General features: G+C 46.3%; 3 protein-coding genes across 3 annotated transcripts; 2 read left to right on the top strand and 1 right to left on the bottom strand.

The window, feature by feature from the left end:
* Window positions 1–121: 121 nt before the first annotated feature.
* On the top strand, window positions 122–1,546 carry LOC132784513 (uncharacterized). The gene has a single exon (XM_060790174.1). It carries the CDS (start codon window positions 470–472, stop codon window positions 1,448–1,450), a length of 981 nt encoding a protein of 326 aa, XP_060646157.1. The 5' UTR covers window positions 122–469; the 3' UTR covers window positions 1,451–1,546.
* A 577-nt stretch (window positions 1,547–2,123) lies between these two features.
* LOC132784507 (HEAT repeat-containing protein 5B) lies at window positions 2,124–11,890 on the top strand. The gene is given in 10 exon segments (XM_060790166.1): window positions 2,124–2,453; window positions 3,732–4,157; window positions 4,214–5,696; window positions 5,698–5,772; window positions 5,774–5,862; window positions 5,924–6,197; window positions 6,328–6,360; window positions 6,912–10,686; window positions 10,980–10,994; window positions 11,304–11,890. Coding segments are annotated over 10 exon segments (6,564 nt in total). The 5' UTR covers window positions 2,124–2,388; the 3' UTR covers window positions 11,633–11,890.
* On the bottom strand, window positions 11,614–14,841 carry LOC132784510 (uncharacterized). The gene is made up of 3 exons (XM_060790171.1): window positions 13,937–14,841; window positions 13,325–13,874; window positions 11,614–13,165 (listed from the first exon to the last, which is right to left on the bottom strand). The coding sequence occupies exons 1-3, from the start codon at window positions 14,417–14,419 to the stop codon at window positions 11,979–11,981; spliced, it is 2,220 nt and encodes a 739-aa protein (XP_060646154.1). The 5' UTR covers window positions 14,420–14,841; the 3' UTR covers window positions 11,614–11,978.
* Between the last annotated feature and the right edge of the window lie 103 nt (window positions 14,842–14,944).

Here is a 14,944-nt window from a genome sequence, read left to right as displayed (position 1 = left end):
GGTTTTAATTTTTTTTTCGAAAAAATTTATTGAAGAATTTGATCTTTTGAGGCTTGATTTTTTTAAACCCAATGATATATATATAGTCGCGATGAAATACTGCATTAGAGTTTAATGATATGGGAATCCAGTTCCCATAAAGTTCGGCCCTATAATAAGTATAATTTCAGAAGAAGTAATTATTCACTATTTACCATAATAAACTGTTCCATGACTCAGAAAACGAAGAAAATAAAAGATTTAAACGTTGAGGAACAATATTCTTAATTTTACGCTAGCTAGGCTACCCGTGTTACACTGTACTCCGTTACAGGGTATGACAAAGTTAGCACGAGCATCCATTTCAAAAAAACCAGCTTCAGTGACTGAAGATTCTTGCTGTCGACTGCCAACTTTTAGTTAACCAACTGTCTCTCAACCGGCCAAATCGCTGCCAAAACTTGAAGACGAACAAACAAATTTTAGTAAAATGCGCAGTTGGATTTTAATACTGCTGATATTCTGGCTGCTTTCGCCTGGAAAATCTGCAAATCTGCTGAATAGCTATCTGCCTGCCTCAATGCAGGCATTGGCTTACTATATCGATCTATTGCAATACGAACCGCTCCATAGCACCACTGCTGAGCCACCATTCAGCGTGGATTTTGACGAGGAGCAGTCACCAAGCAGCACACCTCTTCCTTCCACGCCGCCATCGAAAACAACAGTTGCTCCCACTGGGAGACCTTCGTCAACTACAACCCGACGTCCCTCGGGGAGCACCAGTGGTTGGTGGCAACCACCCAGCTGGTGGGAGACACCAGAGCGCACCACAAGCACCGAGCGTCCGACAGCAGCACCCACGCCTCCCCATGGACCAGCTGTCTTTGCTCCAGTTGCAGTAGCAGATAGCTCGCGGTTAGCGCCACTGGAAGGCCAAGCCCTATTTGATGAGATCAACGATGATGCTGATTTTGATAAATTACCACTTTCACTAATTCGCGACATACAAACGGAAGCGTTGCATGATGATTTCACCAACGATGTGGAATCTTTGGATAATTTCTTGCGTTTGTATGATGACAATTATGGTCGTGCCGCATTTGATGTGGAATCGGCAATGGATCGTTGGAGCAGCACTTCGACGGCAGGCAAGAAACGTGTTCCTCCCACGAAGCCGTATGTGGACTTTCTACTCGTCTACGATTTGCTCAAGCGTGATGCAAAGGCGGCCAATCTCAGTAAATACGAAGGATACTCCGAAGAGTTGATCCAGGAATTGTTTGAGTTGTCCAATGCCTCGTCAACGCGGCAATTGCATACACTATTCCAGCGCATGCTAAACCGCGGCGATATCCAGCGCAGCGATGTAGTCGCTCGGGTGCGAGGCATCATTAAGGACCTTGGCAATCCGAATAGTGCCACATCGAAGGCGCTTATCAATATACCCAGCATGCAGTTTTTGCCCTAGTTCTTAAGTATTTTTGCAATATATTATCAAACCCATAATAAATTCGAAATGATAAACTTTTCGTTTGAAGCGGCCATTTGACACATTGACACAGTTTGCTATTCCGCCCACAACGTTAGTTATCGATAACGACTTGTGAAGTGTATTTTTTTTATTTTTTTTTTGCAGGCGGCTGTCAACAGCTGTGATGACGTCGTTATTAATACTTACACAAACACATACACACACACATGCTTAAGCAATGCGAGAGAGCGAATAAAATTGAGCGACATGCTCTCTTGATGGTGGTCTATGTTGCTCTCTTGCGCTTTGCTGCTTTGTTTTTGCAACCAGTCAGCGAGTCGCCTGTGCGCCAAGATTCTGCTAACAACAAGATTACTCATATCGTGTTGCCAGATGACGTCATGAATACATGAATATTCTTATGATACATGCATAAATCCTTAGTATTTAATATGGACTCATCAACAACAAACATTTTGAAATTTTTTAAAAATTCAGCTTGTGACGTCACACAACATAGGTTGGTTTCCTCGCGAAAAGCAGACGTAACAATCCCACAACAACTCTCTGAACTGTGACGGTTTATGGCGTTGCGGGTTGAGTTGCCGCTCTTTGCTTGGCTTTGCTGATTGTTTCCCCAGTTGCCATTTGAATTTGATGCGCGTAGCAAGTGCCGCTCGCTGTTGGTGCAAATAATAAAGTTTATTTTTGCTATAACTTCATAGTGATTATTAAAAGTCATTCAATTAATAATTTGCGAGCTGAAGAAAAGCTAAATAATTGATGGCAAATGTAGTTTTCAAGTGGCTACAGTGCAAAAGAAACATGTAGCGAATTTATCGATTTGTGTGAAATTTGCAAGCAGAAAGTACCAATCATTTAATTGGCCAAGGAAGGCAAAAAGAAAGTTTTCATATTAAAGTTGTGAATGCAATATGGAAAACTTAAACTTTGCACGCACACCGCAGTTTCTGCGCAAAGTCATCAACGAGGCGCGCAGGTAAATAAATCTTGCAACATGCCCAGACAACAACAAATTCAACAAACTACCACCATGATGGTCCCGGGGCACAAACGATGCGGGGAGGCTTTGCCCCGGCTCATTCCAAAATAGGGTGGTGGGATGTGGATGATGAGCTGCAGAGCAGCAGTGTTTGTTTTTTTTCTTGTTTTTTTTTAGTGGTGGCACTTTCCTATTTGCTGCACCTTACAGGTTTTGCTTGTTTCCTTTTGCGTGGCATCCACACGACCAGAGAGATAGAGCTGTACTTCTTTTGGGTTGCAAGCACAAGCAGCAAAGGCGTCTTATGTAACACGAGCCCACAAGACGTCAATTGTTCTGGCTTTCTTGCTGTATGTATGGATTTGATTTTGTATATGCAACACGCGCACCACTTGAGTACCGACCGCAAACAAAAGCCCCTCGGTCGAGTCCTTAGGACGTTAACCCATTGTGTTTTTCTTGACTGCCGCATAACCATAACCATTGCCCCACAACCGGCGCACATCATTTTGGTGTGGTGCTTAAAGAAAGACGAAAGACAAAGCCGGTTGCCGTTTCATGTCTTTGTTTTTAGTTTTTTCTTTTAGGCAACCTCTTCTCTTGCTCCCTTGAAATTTGGTTCCTCTTGACTTTTTATGTATACGCTAGTCGTATGTATATGTGCTCATGTTGTGTAGTTATATCTATGTCAACGAATTGCCTTTTAACACGCTCAAGGCGATAGCCTATCCTACACTTATCGTGCATCAAAGCTTGCAGCTTCCTTTGTAACGTGTGTAATTCAATAATCAGCACCATGATTAAGCGACATCGCTTTTATCGTATTTGGTTGCTCGTCTGATGCACGATTTTTAAATTGAATAGCTAGCTAATGGGCTCTTGTCTATGACGCTGTGACCTCTGGGGATTATTCATGCGAGCTGGCAAAGCAAGTTCAAGGTCTATGTCAACAAGCGACGTTGATCGCAGTTATCGAAATATTAGTGCACTTGTCAGTTATTAATAGGCAGCAAATTAAGTTGATCGCATCTACAGACATCGAAATAGTAGCGCACTTGCAAGTTATCGATAAGCGACATTTCAAATTGATCGCATAGACAGATGTTGAAATACATATGTATATGCGGATGTTGATTGATGTGGGGGAGGGAAGGAAGATCGTGAAATACGAGCAACGGCTGTTTATCATCATTCCCACGACATGCTCATGTACACACACAAGCACACATGTAGAGTATGTATTTTAATTAATGAAACATTCCATTTGCATTGCAGATCGTTTATACATAGTGACGACACCGCCGCCGCTGCTGGCAAAGCTGCGAGTAATAGTCTCGAAGAAGAGGCAACGCCACACGACGAAATGGAACTCGCCCACACCCTGACCCTCAACGAGGAGGCACTGAAGCAGTTGCCGGAGCACAAACATGCCGTTTTCGAATTGGAATGGCTGCGTTATTTGGAAAAATCCCTGCCGCACTTGCCCAAGCATGAGATCAAGGCCGGACAAAAGAAGCTCGTACAGCAGCTGTCGGAGCGCATTCAGGGTGCACCTGGTCCTCCGATGCGTAAGCTCATTGCCAGCGCCTTAGCCACGCTCTTCTCCGTGGGCGACACCTTTATGCTGTTTGATACGGTCAACGCATGCAATGATATACTGAAGAACAAGGATGACTCACCCAGCTATTTGCCCACAAAGCTGTAAGTAGAATTGCTCTCTTCGTATTCCCACGTCTTATCTATTATTTTGATTACAGAGCTGCCATTTGTGTATTGGGTTCGATGTACGAGAAATTAGGACGCATGATGGGACGCACTTACGAGGACACCGTGCAGATTTTAATTCGCACGCTGAGGAACGCAGAATCGCAAGCTCGCATCGAGATCATGCACACGTTGGAGAAGGTAAGCGCCGGCATGGGAACAGCGATTGCCAACGTGCACAAGGATATCTACAAGGCAGCCAAGCATTGTTTACTTGATCGTGTGATGGCTGTGCGTGTTGCTGCCGCTCGCTGCATCCTCAAGATGATTTATAGTGCCCCGTTTTTGTATCAAACGGAGCTGGAGAGTCTGGGCAATCTCTGCTTTCGCGCATTCGACGGCAGTAACTACGAGGTGCGCTGTGCCGTCGCTCAGTTGCTGGGCACGCTCTTGGCCTACACCCAACAGCTGGCGGAGGCGGCAAGCAACAAGAAATCGCCTCATGCCCAGGCAGCAGCCGCATTGCAGGCAGCCAAAGGTGGCACACTGCGTCTGGTTTCATTGGACGAGGCATTGAATATACTAATGGCTGGATTTCTACGCGGCGGCGCTTCATTTCTCAAGGGCACTGGAGAAATCATCAAAGGCAGCTCCGGAGTTAATCGTGAGGTGCGTGTGGGCGTAACACATGCCTATGTGGTGTTTGTGCAGTTCATGGGCAGCGTTTGGCTCGAGAGGCAACTGAGCACATTTCTAGCACATGTGCTGGACTTGGTAGCCAATCCAAAGGCCGCTTGCTCGCATGTAGATGCCGTCTATTCGCGTAAGTGCATCAACTTTATACTACGAACGACAATTGGCAAAATGCTTGGGGAAAAGGCGCAAAGCGCCGCCTGCAAGGAACTCATACATTTGGTGGCCAAGCAGATGAACTCCATTGACTTTAATCCGGAGAATGCCAAGGACTCGAACCAGGAGACGCTGTTCAGTCAACACTTGCTAGTCTGCGCCCTACAGGAGCTTAGCTCTCTGTTCATTGGACTGGGCACAACAGCACAGAATCTGCTCACAGACCAATCGCTGAATGCCATCGATGCCACCTGTGCGGTCCTGGTGCATCCCTGTGCCGCAGCACGTCTAGCGGCTGCCTGGTGCCTAAGGAGCTGCTGCATTGCGGTGCCCAGTCAAATAACACCGCTGATCGATCGATTTATCGAGGCCATGGAACAGATGCGCTCCTCGCCGGAAGCCATTGCGGGCTATAGTTGCGCCTTAGCGGCCATTTTGGGTAGCGCACGCCACTCACCGTTGGGCATACCGCACACCAAGGGCAAAGTGGTGTTCAATTGTGCCGAGGAGCTGCTGCGTTCTGCTTCCCAGAATAGCCGCATGTCGCTGCATCGCACCCAGGCGGGCTGGCTGCTGATTGGCGCCATTATGACCCTTGGTTCGCCTGTGGTCAAGGGTCTGTTGCCACGCATGTTGCTTCTGTGGCGCAACTCGTTTCCACGCTCCAACAAGGAACTCGAATCGGAAAAAAGCGCGAGGCGATGCTTTCACCTGGCAGGTGACTCTCGAGGGACGCGCTGGTGCCCTCTCAGTGATGCACAGCTTTTTTGCTCAATTGTCCGGATCTGGTCAGTGAGGATATAACACGACGTTTGCTCACGCCCATCGAGAGTGCTCTAGCAATGTTGGTCAAGTAAGTGAACACGTTATACATATTTTCCATACGCAAATTCAATTCTCATTCTTCTTTGCAGCCTGGCAACAGTTCTTAAGAGCTACGGCACTCAATTGAAGGCACCAGCGGCCATGGTTCGCTTACGTCTCTTTGAAACTCTTACGCTGCTGCCCCCCACTGCTCTCGAGGCATCGTACACGCATCTCTTGCGCATGCTCGTCTCAGAGTTTACGCTGTCGGACAATGCAGCCAACACAACAAATTCACTGTTGCGCACTCTTTGTCACGGGGATGACTCCATCATATTGGGCACTTGGCTACAGGAGACAAATCATCGTACCATCGAAGATCAGGTGTGTTCCAACGTGATTACTATTCAATACATATTGATTAGGCTTAAGTGTGTGATCTATAATCTCTCTTACCTCTTACCCTTTAAACTATTCCTAAATGTCTGCACATGTATCAATATTATCGCCGCAGATGGAACCCAATCGAAAAGTCGACGGCGAGCATGTAAGTTATGCGCCCGTCCGCTATATTGAATGGACGATTTGTGTTTGCATGCGCAATTTATTTCGAGTTGACTTGTTTGTCCTTTTTTTGGCGGACAACTGTCCAACAAATTGACGCTTGATTTTAAATTTATATTCTTTTTCCTCTCATTCATCATGCAAATATTTTTATTTTTTAAACAAAAAACGGACTACAAGTTAGATTTAATTACTTGGCAATTTAATATTTGTTACAATTTAATGTAAATCGAGCTGAACTATTGATTTGCTTGCCATATGATAGAATGTTACTCCAATCTAGTGATAATCGACCTTATGAAGTCAAGTCATTATAGTTGTCATACATATGAACCAGTCTATAGCTGTTGGCAAGCTGGCATACAATTTTTTGTGGTGCCCAAAAAGCTATTGTCTAAATGTCTTCCGACTTTATTTCATTGTCATTGGATTATGATACATTAAAATGTTGATATTAATTAGTTCCTTTTCACACAGTTATTATTTTACCCACTTTATTGTCCTTATCTGACTTTTTCATTTTTCTTTTCACAGCTCCAGCCAAATAGCGCTGCTGGTTCCGGCGCCCTAGAGCACGATCCCTGCTGCCTGTATCGGCCCAACTGGTCGGCCCAGCACAACTACAGCAGCTCTAGTCCCAGCAATGCAAGCACTAACAACTTACAACTGATCAATAAGGCGCAACAGTGCCCAGGTCCGCTGCCACTAGGTGTCGCGGTTATTGACATGGCCGTGACATTGTATGGCACCATTTTTCCCAAGGTGGCCAACAAGCATCGCCTCCAAATGCTGGATCACTTCGCCGAGTGCATTAAGCAGGCGAAGAGCAATCGGCAAGAAGCTGTGCAGATGAACATCTTCACTGCGCTGCTGTTTGCATTGAAACAGCTTACGGACAGCAAGACAAGCATTGGCCAGGAGGATGTGAAGAAGAGTGCCACCAGTTTAATAGTCGCCTCATTGACCAGCACCAATTCAACAATACGCTGTGCAGCTGGCGAATCTCTCGGACGTTTGGCTCAAGTCGTTGCTGACTCTCATTTCACAGCCGAACTGGCGCAGAATAGTTTCGATAAATTGAAGTCAGCACGCGATGTGGTAACACGAACAGGACACTCACATGCCCTGGGTTGTCTGCATCGTTATGTAGGCGGCATGGGATCCTCGCAGCATCTGAGCACCAGTGTCTCCATTCTGCTCGCTTTGGCCCAGGACAGTGCCTCGCCAGTGGTGCAGGTGTGGTCGCTATACGCGCTGGCCCAGATCGCTGACTCTGGCGGACCCATGTTCCGTGGTTATGTGGAGGCAACGCTGACGCTCTCTTTGAAACTGCTGCTCAGCGTACCGCATGCCCATGTGGATGTACATCAATGTGTCGGACGAGTGGTAAATGCTTTGATCACAACCGTTGGTCCTGAGCTCCAAGGCAACAATGCAGCAGTCAATGCTATGCGTAGCTCCTTCCTCTGCGCGGCGGCTCTGCTGCAATCTCATGCCGATCCGCTGGTGCAATCGGAGGCAATTGGCTGTCTGCAGCAGCTGCATTTGTTTGCCTGCAAGTCTCTGCAGTTGGACACACTCGTTCCAACGCTAGTCAAAATGCTGGCCAGCAACTACTTCATACTACGAAAGGCGGCAGTTGCCTGTTTACGTCAACTGGCACACCGCGAGGCACGTGAAGTATGTGACTTGGCGCTGACCATAACGCCGGAGCAATGCCCGGACTTGATAATAACGGAATATGGTCTACCGGGTCTGCTATTCTCTATGCTCGACACTGAAACGGATGCGGAGATGCTGAAGAATATACACGACACTCTCACATCGATGCTGCAAATGCTTGCGGCCGATAATCTTAGCAATTGGTTGAGCCTCTGCAAGAAGGTGCTCACCGTGGCCGTAGAGGGTGGCGGAGCCATTGAAGATCCAACGGCACTGGCAGGAGCTGCCGGTGATGCAGCTGGCAAGTCGGGCACGGGCGAACAATTGAATACCGATGACGACGACGATGAGGAGGAGGAGTATGCTGACGATGTCACCGAGTATCGGGCGGAGGAGAATACTTCCACGCATCCCGCAGTGCAGCCACGTTGGCCCACGCGCGTCTTTGCCGCACAATGCGTGCGTCGCATCATCTCCAGTTGTGAGGCGGCCAATGCATTGCACTTTGATCTGCTGCAGGCCAAGGAACAGCAGCTGATAAAATCGCGCAGCGGCGACTATCTCATTCTCCATTTGGCAGAGCTCATACGCATGTCATTCATGGCTGCCACCTCGGACTCGGATCAGCTGCGGCTGGAGGGACTGCGCACTCTGCAGGAGATCATAGATCGATTTGCAAACGTGCCCGAACCAGAGTTTCCAGGCCATCTGCTGCTGGAGCAGTATCAGGCACAGGTTGGCGCTGCCTTGCGTCCAGCTTTTGCTCCCGACACGCCATCCCATGTGACGGCCGCAGCATGTGAAGTGTGCTCCGCTTGGATTGGCTCTGGCGTCGCTCGGGACATTAGCGATTTGCGGCGAGTGCATCAATTGCTGGTCAGTTCGCTGAACAAGCTGTACACAAAGACGAACAGCACGCAATTGTACAACGAATCGATGGCCACATTGGAGAAGCTCAGTATTCTAAAGGCGTGGGCCGAAGTCTACATTGTCGCCATGCTGGGCAACGGCAAGGCGCCCGCCTCACTGCTGGCCATCTCTCCAGCTGGAGGAGCAGGATCGTCAGCGCAAACAGAGCTCGTGAGTGGCCTGGACCTGGATGTGGATAACCGTGGCGAGAGTTTGCTGGGTCTGGTGCAGCCAGAGCTGCACAATTTATCGAACCATTGGCTGGCCGCAATGAAGGATCATGCGCTGCTGCTGCTGCCCGCTGAGTTTCAATCGCAATTGCCACGCGATGGTGGCTCGTTCTACACCACGGACACGATCAACTCATCCAAGCCGCACTACATGACAAGCTGGCCACCCATTATGTATGCGGCGGCTCTTTGGTTGCGTGACGAAGGTTTCGCGAGGCATCAGGATACACAGACGCAAGTGGAAACCACAACGGCGGGCTCATCAGAGCCAGAGTCCAACAACAATCACATTACACACGGCTCTCTGTCGGCGGATCGATTCCATATGATCTTCGGCATTTGCATGGAGGCTTTGTGCAGCATGCGCAGCTCCGACAAGCCGAGAAACATCGTCAGTTGCCTGCGAGCGCTGCACAGTATCTTCGATTCGGATTGGGCACGTCGCCAGCTGATCAAAGATCGAGCACTGACCATTGAGCTGTGTCACGTACTGCATCGCCAGATACTCACCCGTGATGAGCTGCTCGTTCAGCTGCTGTGCGTGGAGATACTGAAGCAGACCATACAGGCGGCTCGCGAGGATTTGCAGCGCAATCGCGACAGTCAACAGGCCTCGGACAATGCCAATGATAATGTTCCCGAGAACGTAGAGTTGGGTGAAGGCAGCGTCATGCAGCCAGGCAGCTCGCATGTCTATGCTGTGTTGGAGGTGTGCCTCTGCCTCTTTGTGCGTCAAATACCCAGCCTCAATCCCAGCAAGCAAACCAACCTGCAGCTGGACTACGCCTATGCCAAAAACAATGCCTCATTCTTTTCGGTGCTGGGCGATGACAATGGCCGACTGGTGGCCAGTGGACTACAGTGTGTGGAGCAGCTGCTTGAGTTGTGCACGCCCAGCGGTGCCTTGACTATACTGCCCACCATACTCTACATGACCACGAGCATTATTCGCGAGATTGCCAACAAGTCGTTCATTGACAGCAGCATTCTGGCCAACACTTGCGCTGTGCAAGCCGCCCTTCAGTGTCTGCGCTCCGTTTGCGTTCATCGCTGGGCCCAACAGCCCAGCACTGTGGACGATTGGCAGCAGCTGTTGCAGAGTGCCTTGGCCACTATTATCGATATGACGAAAACGGCTGGCGACAACGAGGAGCGCAAAGTGGATGAAGTTACCATGTTGCTGGCCATTGCTGTATTCATACTTCACACACCCGCATCTGTGGTGTCTGCGCCTTCGCTGCAATATCCGTGCATCAATCATTTCCGTCAGTGTTTGCAATCGGAGAATTTGTCAGTCAAGTTGAAATGCATCGAGACGACTCGTTCTATATTCACAAAGGCCGATCTTAAAACATCAACCCCCTACATCCATGCATTGGCGCCCCGCATCATTGAATCTTTGTACGCGGAGTCGAGTAAGTTGCCAGCCAGTGAACTGGAGCTGCAGGTGACTCTTGAAAGCATTGTGACCGTGGATCAGTTAATCGAGCTCGCCGAGCCGCAGCATCGTAAGTAGCACCAATTGCTTGAATGACGTAACTAATTTTCAGATCTGCATAATTCGCAAGTAGTGCGATCGATCCTCGATACAGTTCCAGTACGAAAAGTCCATGTTACCAATAGCGATTAGCGCTGTCAAGCTTGGCGCACAATTTGTTATTGTCGTCAAATACAAATAGTAAAGTTTTTTTCTTATATTCTGCTCTTTTTATTCTCTTCGTCTCTTCTCTTTCAATTGCTTTCCTTACTCATCCATCACACTTTACTAAACATAATAATATCCACATATCGTTATCGTTAGGAAACTTGCTACAAGGTAAATAGATGCGCCCATAGAAACATATTTAATAATGAAGTCATTCACAAGAATTATTCTTTGCACTCCTCTCAATATTAAGAAATGCACATAAGATCACATTAAATAATTAAATAGATGTTTGTAATTCATATTGTAGTTGCTTTAAGTGTTGTGTCCAAACTGCATGTATTTATAAATTCACTACTAATTATAATGCTGACACATCCGCAGCCTTCTTGCATCGCACTGTTAACTGTTTTGTCTTGGCTATTAAGTTTTGTCAGTTCTTAAGACTTCGTCTTATAATTGTATTTCAATATTTCACAGATATACAAATGCTAACCCTGCTGGTTCCTGTGCTAATCAGCTATCTGGCCGATCTGAGCAAGCTGCGCACGTTACCCAAGTATCAACGTCAACTGCACGAGCATGCCTTGCAGTGGCTGTTGAAGATTGGACCTAAGTATCCGCAGGAGTTCAAGGCATTGATGTGTCAAAAGCCCGAGCTGCGACAGAAACTGGAGGCGGCCATACGGAATCAGCAGCAGTCAATTAATCTCGCCCAGAAGGCCAACGAGGCGCAACGGAACGGATTGCTGGCAAAGCCACAGAAGCCGACGATCAAACTGAAAACTGACTTTAGCAACTTCCAATAATTGAACCGATTCGATATATAATGCACGCAACTAATGATATGCAAAGCTAATAGCGTGATTTATTACAGCCTGCTAAGGAAATGCTTGCAATACTTTCGGTTTTCTTTTGCGCTAAACGCATAATAAGTACCTAAAGAACCTACCATACATATACATACATATATATATAAATTAAAACTTGATATATGCATATACGAAATCTACAAACAGATTGGTCCTTTGTGTGAGGATATATTTCATATTGTTAGTTATATACATATATATATATATATATACTTAAATACGATATTAGTTATTATAAAACACATTTAAATCCATCGGTTGTATATAATTCTATTGACTTGTGCTAATCAATAGGCAACTCTTCCTTAAAAATAGGTTCCTCTTTGCAATCAATTGTCTCGGACTTCGACATAGGTTCCAATTCCTTAATTTGCCTGCGTGCCGTTTCTTGTTCTTGAGTTGGCGTCAATTTTGAACGTGATTGTAATGGGGCATCAACGCGTGTCCTCGTGTCGCGCAGGGGATAATTAACAACTGGACGCGGTAGTCTCATCAAAGCCACTGGCAGTTGTTCAAACATTGACGGTTCCAGACGACTTAACAGCGTTGTCCGAAAGAAGAGGGTACGTAAACGTTGTCGGTATAGCTGAACAGCTGCATGAGATTCGTCATAGTCAATTGACGACTGCGTCGCATGTTTACGACAGTGCGCTGACAATATACAAATGGATCGGAATCCCATCATCGTGGACCAATTGGGTTGCAGCAAGGCCGCGGCTTGTGACACACCATCATTAGTGGCCGGCGGTAGTTGACTTAACATTTCACTATAGCACCGACATAGATACTTGGGCAACGCAATACTCTCGACGAGCTTATCACTTGAAGTAGTAACAGGTCGAAATCTAAGTGCTTTTGCTACAACATACAGTTTACCTTTCTCTCTAGGCAGAGGTATTTGTGGCGCAGGCGATTGCAATGAGAGATGATAGGCAAACTTGAAGTACTCATAGATGTGAACATCTATGCCGCGCCGCTTATTCACATTGGCAAGTTGCTCGCGCTTGATTTTCTTTGCTTTTGGCCTCACATCCGAGTGGTCAAGTAATGAGTCTGGATCCTCTTGCCACTCCTGGAAACGTTGCACCCAATTCTCTGAGGTAACTGCTGCATTTTTTGTCGTCTTTCGTCGAGGTATATCGGAGACTTCTGCATCGGGATGCTGTTCCAAGAACCGCTTGATAACCATGAAGCGTGTGCGACAACTTGTGCGTGTATGATTGCCCAAATGACTGGCACAGTTTACCCATTGCGAGGTGCCATGGGTCTTCACAAATCCCATTAGCTTGTTGTCATCCTCTACAGACCACGAATCCGTCTTGTTACGCTGGGCCAGCACATTGTGATAACGCGTTCGTAGCTGTGCCAGCGATCGATTTGGAAAGAGTGTGCGGGGAAAGCAATGAAATTTACCATTGTACTCTTCGACGGCAGCGAACAGCATCAAGTCCTCTTTGTCCGTAAAAGGTTCTGAAAGGATTGATAAATATTGTACAAATATTGCCATCTGATCACAGTTGTAATTTAGAGGAATACAGTTTTTTCTCTCTCACAATGAGAATTAATAAATAGTTAAGCCATAATGCTAATTTTTGTTCTTGGTTAGTTTTTGTAAATGTAACAATTTACCATGACATATGCTGGGATGCAGCACATACAAATAGCGTCCAATTAGCGTGGATTTCGATCGACCTGGGAAGTGCTCGACTACCTGAGGCCAATCAGTGACTCCATTCACAGTATTTCGCTCGACAATCTTCCGCAATCGAACATTATCCTGTTCACTCCATTTAACGCTGCACAAAGGTTCCAAGTAAAATCGTAATGCAGTCTGGACGCGCACAAAGCATTGATAGTCGGAACGCTGAGATACCGCACTTGCAATAGCTTGCCAATCCTGTAGCTTGTGGCTTTGAGCCACCTCTAAGAGGTGGTCATCTTCCTCGGCAGTCCAGTCGTCGCGTTTGAGCTGTGGATGCAAATACACGAGCCACATGGCTTCACAGCTGTACGCGGAATGACGACGCTCCAATTTCGAAATGCTGATCTCATTCCAGTCAATGCTAAAAGTGCTATCCACAGAACTCAGCAAACTGGCCAATGTTTGTGTGTGCAAATCAATGTTCTTGCGTTTGCCTGGTCGACTTCCAGTTTTATTATAGGTAACATGTGACAGCAGCTACACAAGTAAAGCATATAATTAAACAATTATAATTATGGAATATCCACATAATCTCTCACCTGCTCTTTAATGCCCATAACGATATTCTTTTTATCGAGCACCGTCCACACATGCTTAGAGCGCATATCGAAGTCAGTGGGAAACATTTCAGTGCAACTGCGTCTATCGTAGTCCTCATTGTTGGGACAACTGCGTCCATGCATATCGCGAAAGTACAAATTGCCCTTGAAAAAAAACGTTCCTCCACGAAGCACGGCACCCGTAAAGCTTATGCTTTCATCAGCTGTCAGCGATTCTCTCTGCGATTTGAGGGAACGTGGCTTTAGACGGCGCACAAGAATCTCCTCATTGTGTGAATAGCGAGCTTGCACCTGCTTCAACAGTTGCAAAATACGCGTGCGCACGTACTCGAGACGACGTTGCATCTCCTGATTCAACAGTAAAGCATTTCCATCACTTGGCGCGGCTGTGGTTTCCAGCAGTGTCACAATTTCGTTTAATATTTGCTGGGGATTCAGCGTCAGTTTATCCGCTGCGAACATTCTTCTCTAAATGGCACACAAATACAATTATAATGCAAATTCATGTAAAGTACGTTCTTCATACACGGATGATATTCTGCATTTGCTGAAAGAACAACAAATCAACGCGTTTGGCATTTTTTAGGCATTAATAAAACGGCCAGTCCGCCATATATAGATATCTGCTTGACTTTATCACCAATAAATAACAATAACACTGATAAGCATCAAATAATGCAATTCGGTCCAAATTGAAAATTTAAAAATTTGTATCAGATGGAATCAAAAACATAAACAAAAACCAGCTGATCCATTAATATGAGACGAACATAAACATTCCCTACTCTTAGGCGCAGAATAATTTACAAAAATTTAGGCTGCAATTAAACACAATTAAAAATTTTTAAAAATAGATATTGCTTCTGAAGTTGAATTTAGAACAATTAGTTACACTCTAAAGCTTATTACTTATTATTTTTTTAGTTGAGTGTACACATCTCTTCTTCATGCATAAACAAAAAACAGCTGTGAATCGAAAAAAATCAT

Source organism: Drosophila nasuta, chromosome 2R, assembly GCF_023558535.2.
Source record: "Drosophila nasuta strain 15112-1781.00 chromosome 2R, ASM2355853v1, whole genome shotgun sequence".
NCBI lineage: Eukaryota > Metazoa > Arthropoda > Insecta > Diptera > Drosophilidae > Drosophila > Drosophila nasuta.
This window is presented reverse-complemented; position numbering and strand designations above follow the sequence as displayed.

Bases quoted from the DNA above. Each gene is read 5' to 3' on its own strand.
- LOC132784513 (XM_060790174.1), top strand. From the start codon at position 470: ATGCGCAGTTGGATTTTAATACTGCTGATATTCTGGCTGCTTTCGCCT.
- LOC132784510 (XM_060790171.1), bottom strand. From the start codon at position 14,419: ATGTTCGCAGCGGATAAACTGACGCTGAATCCCCAGCAAATATTAAAC. The intron at 13,875-13,936 runs GTGAGAGATTAT...TTACTTGTGTAG, and splicing joins TTATGGGCATTAAAGAGCAG to CTGCTGTCACATGTTACCTA. The intron at 13,166-13,324 runs GTAAATTGTTAC...CAATCCTTTCAG, and splicing joins GCATCCCAGCATATGTCATG to AACCTTTTACGGACAAAGAG.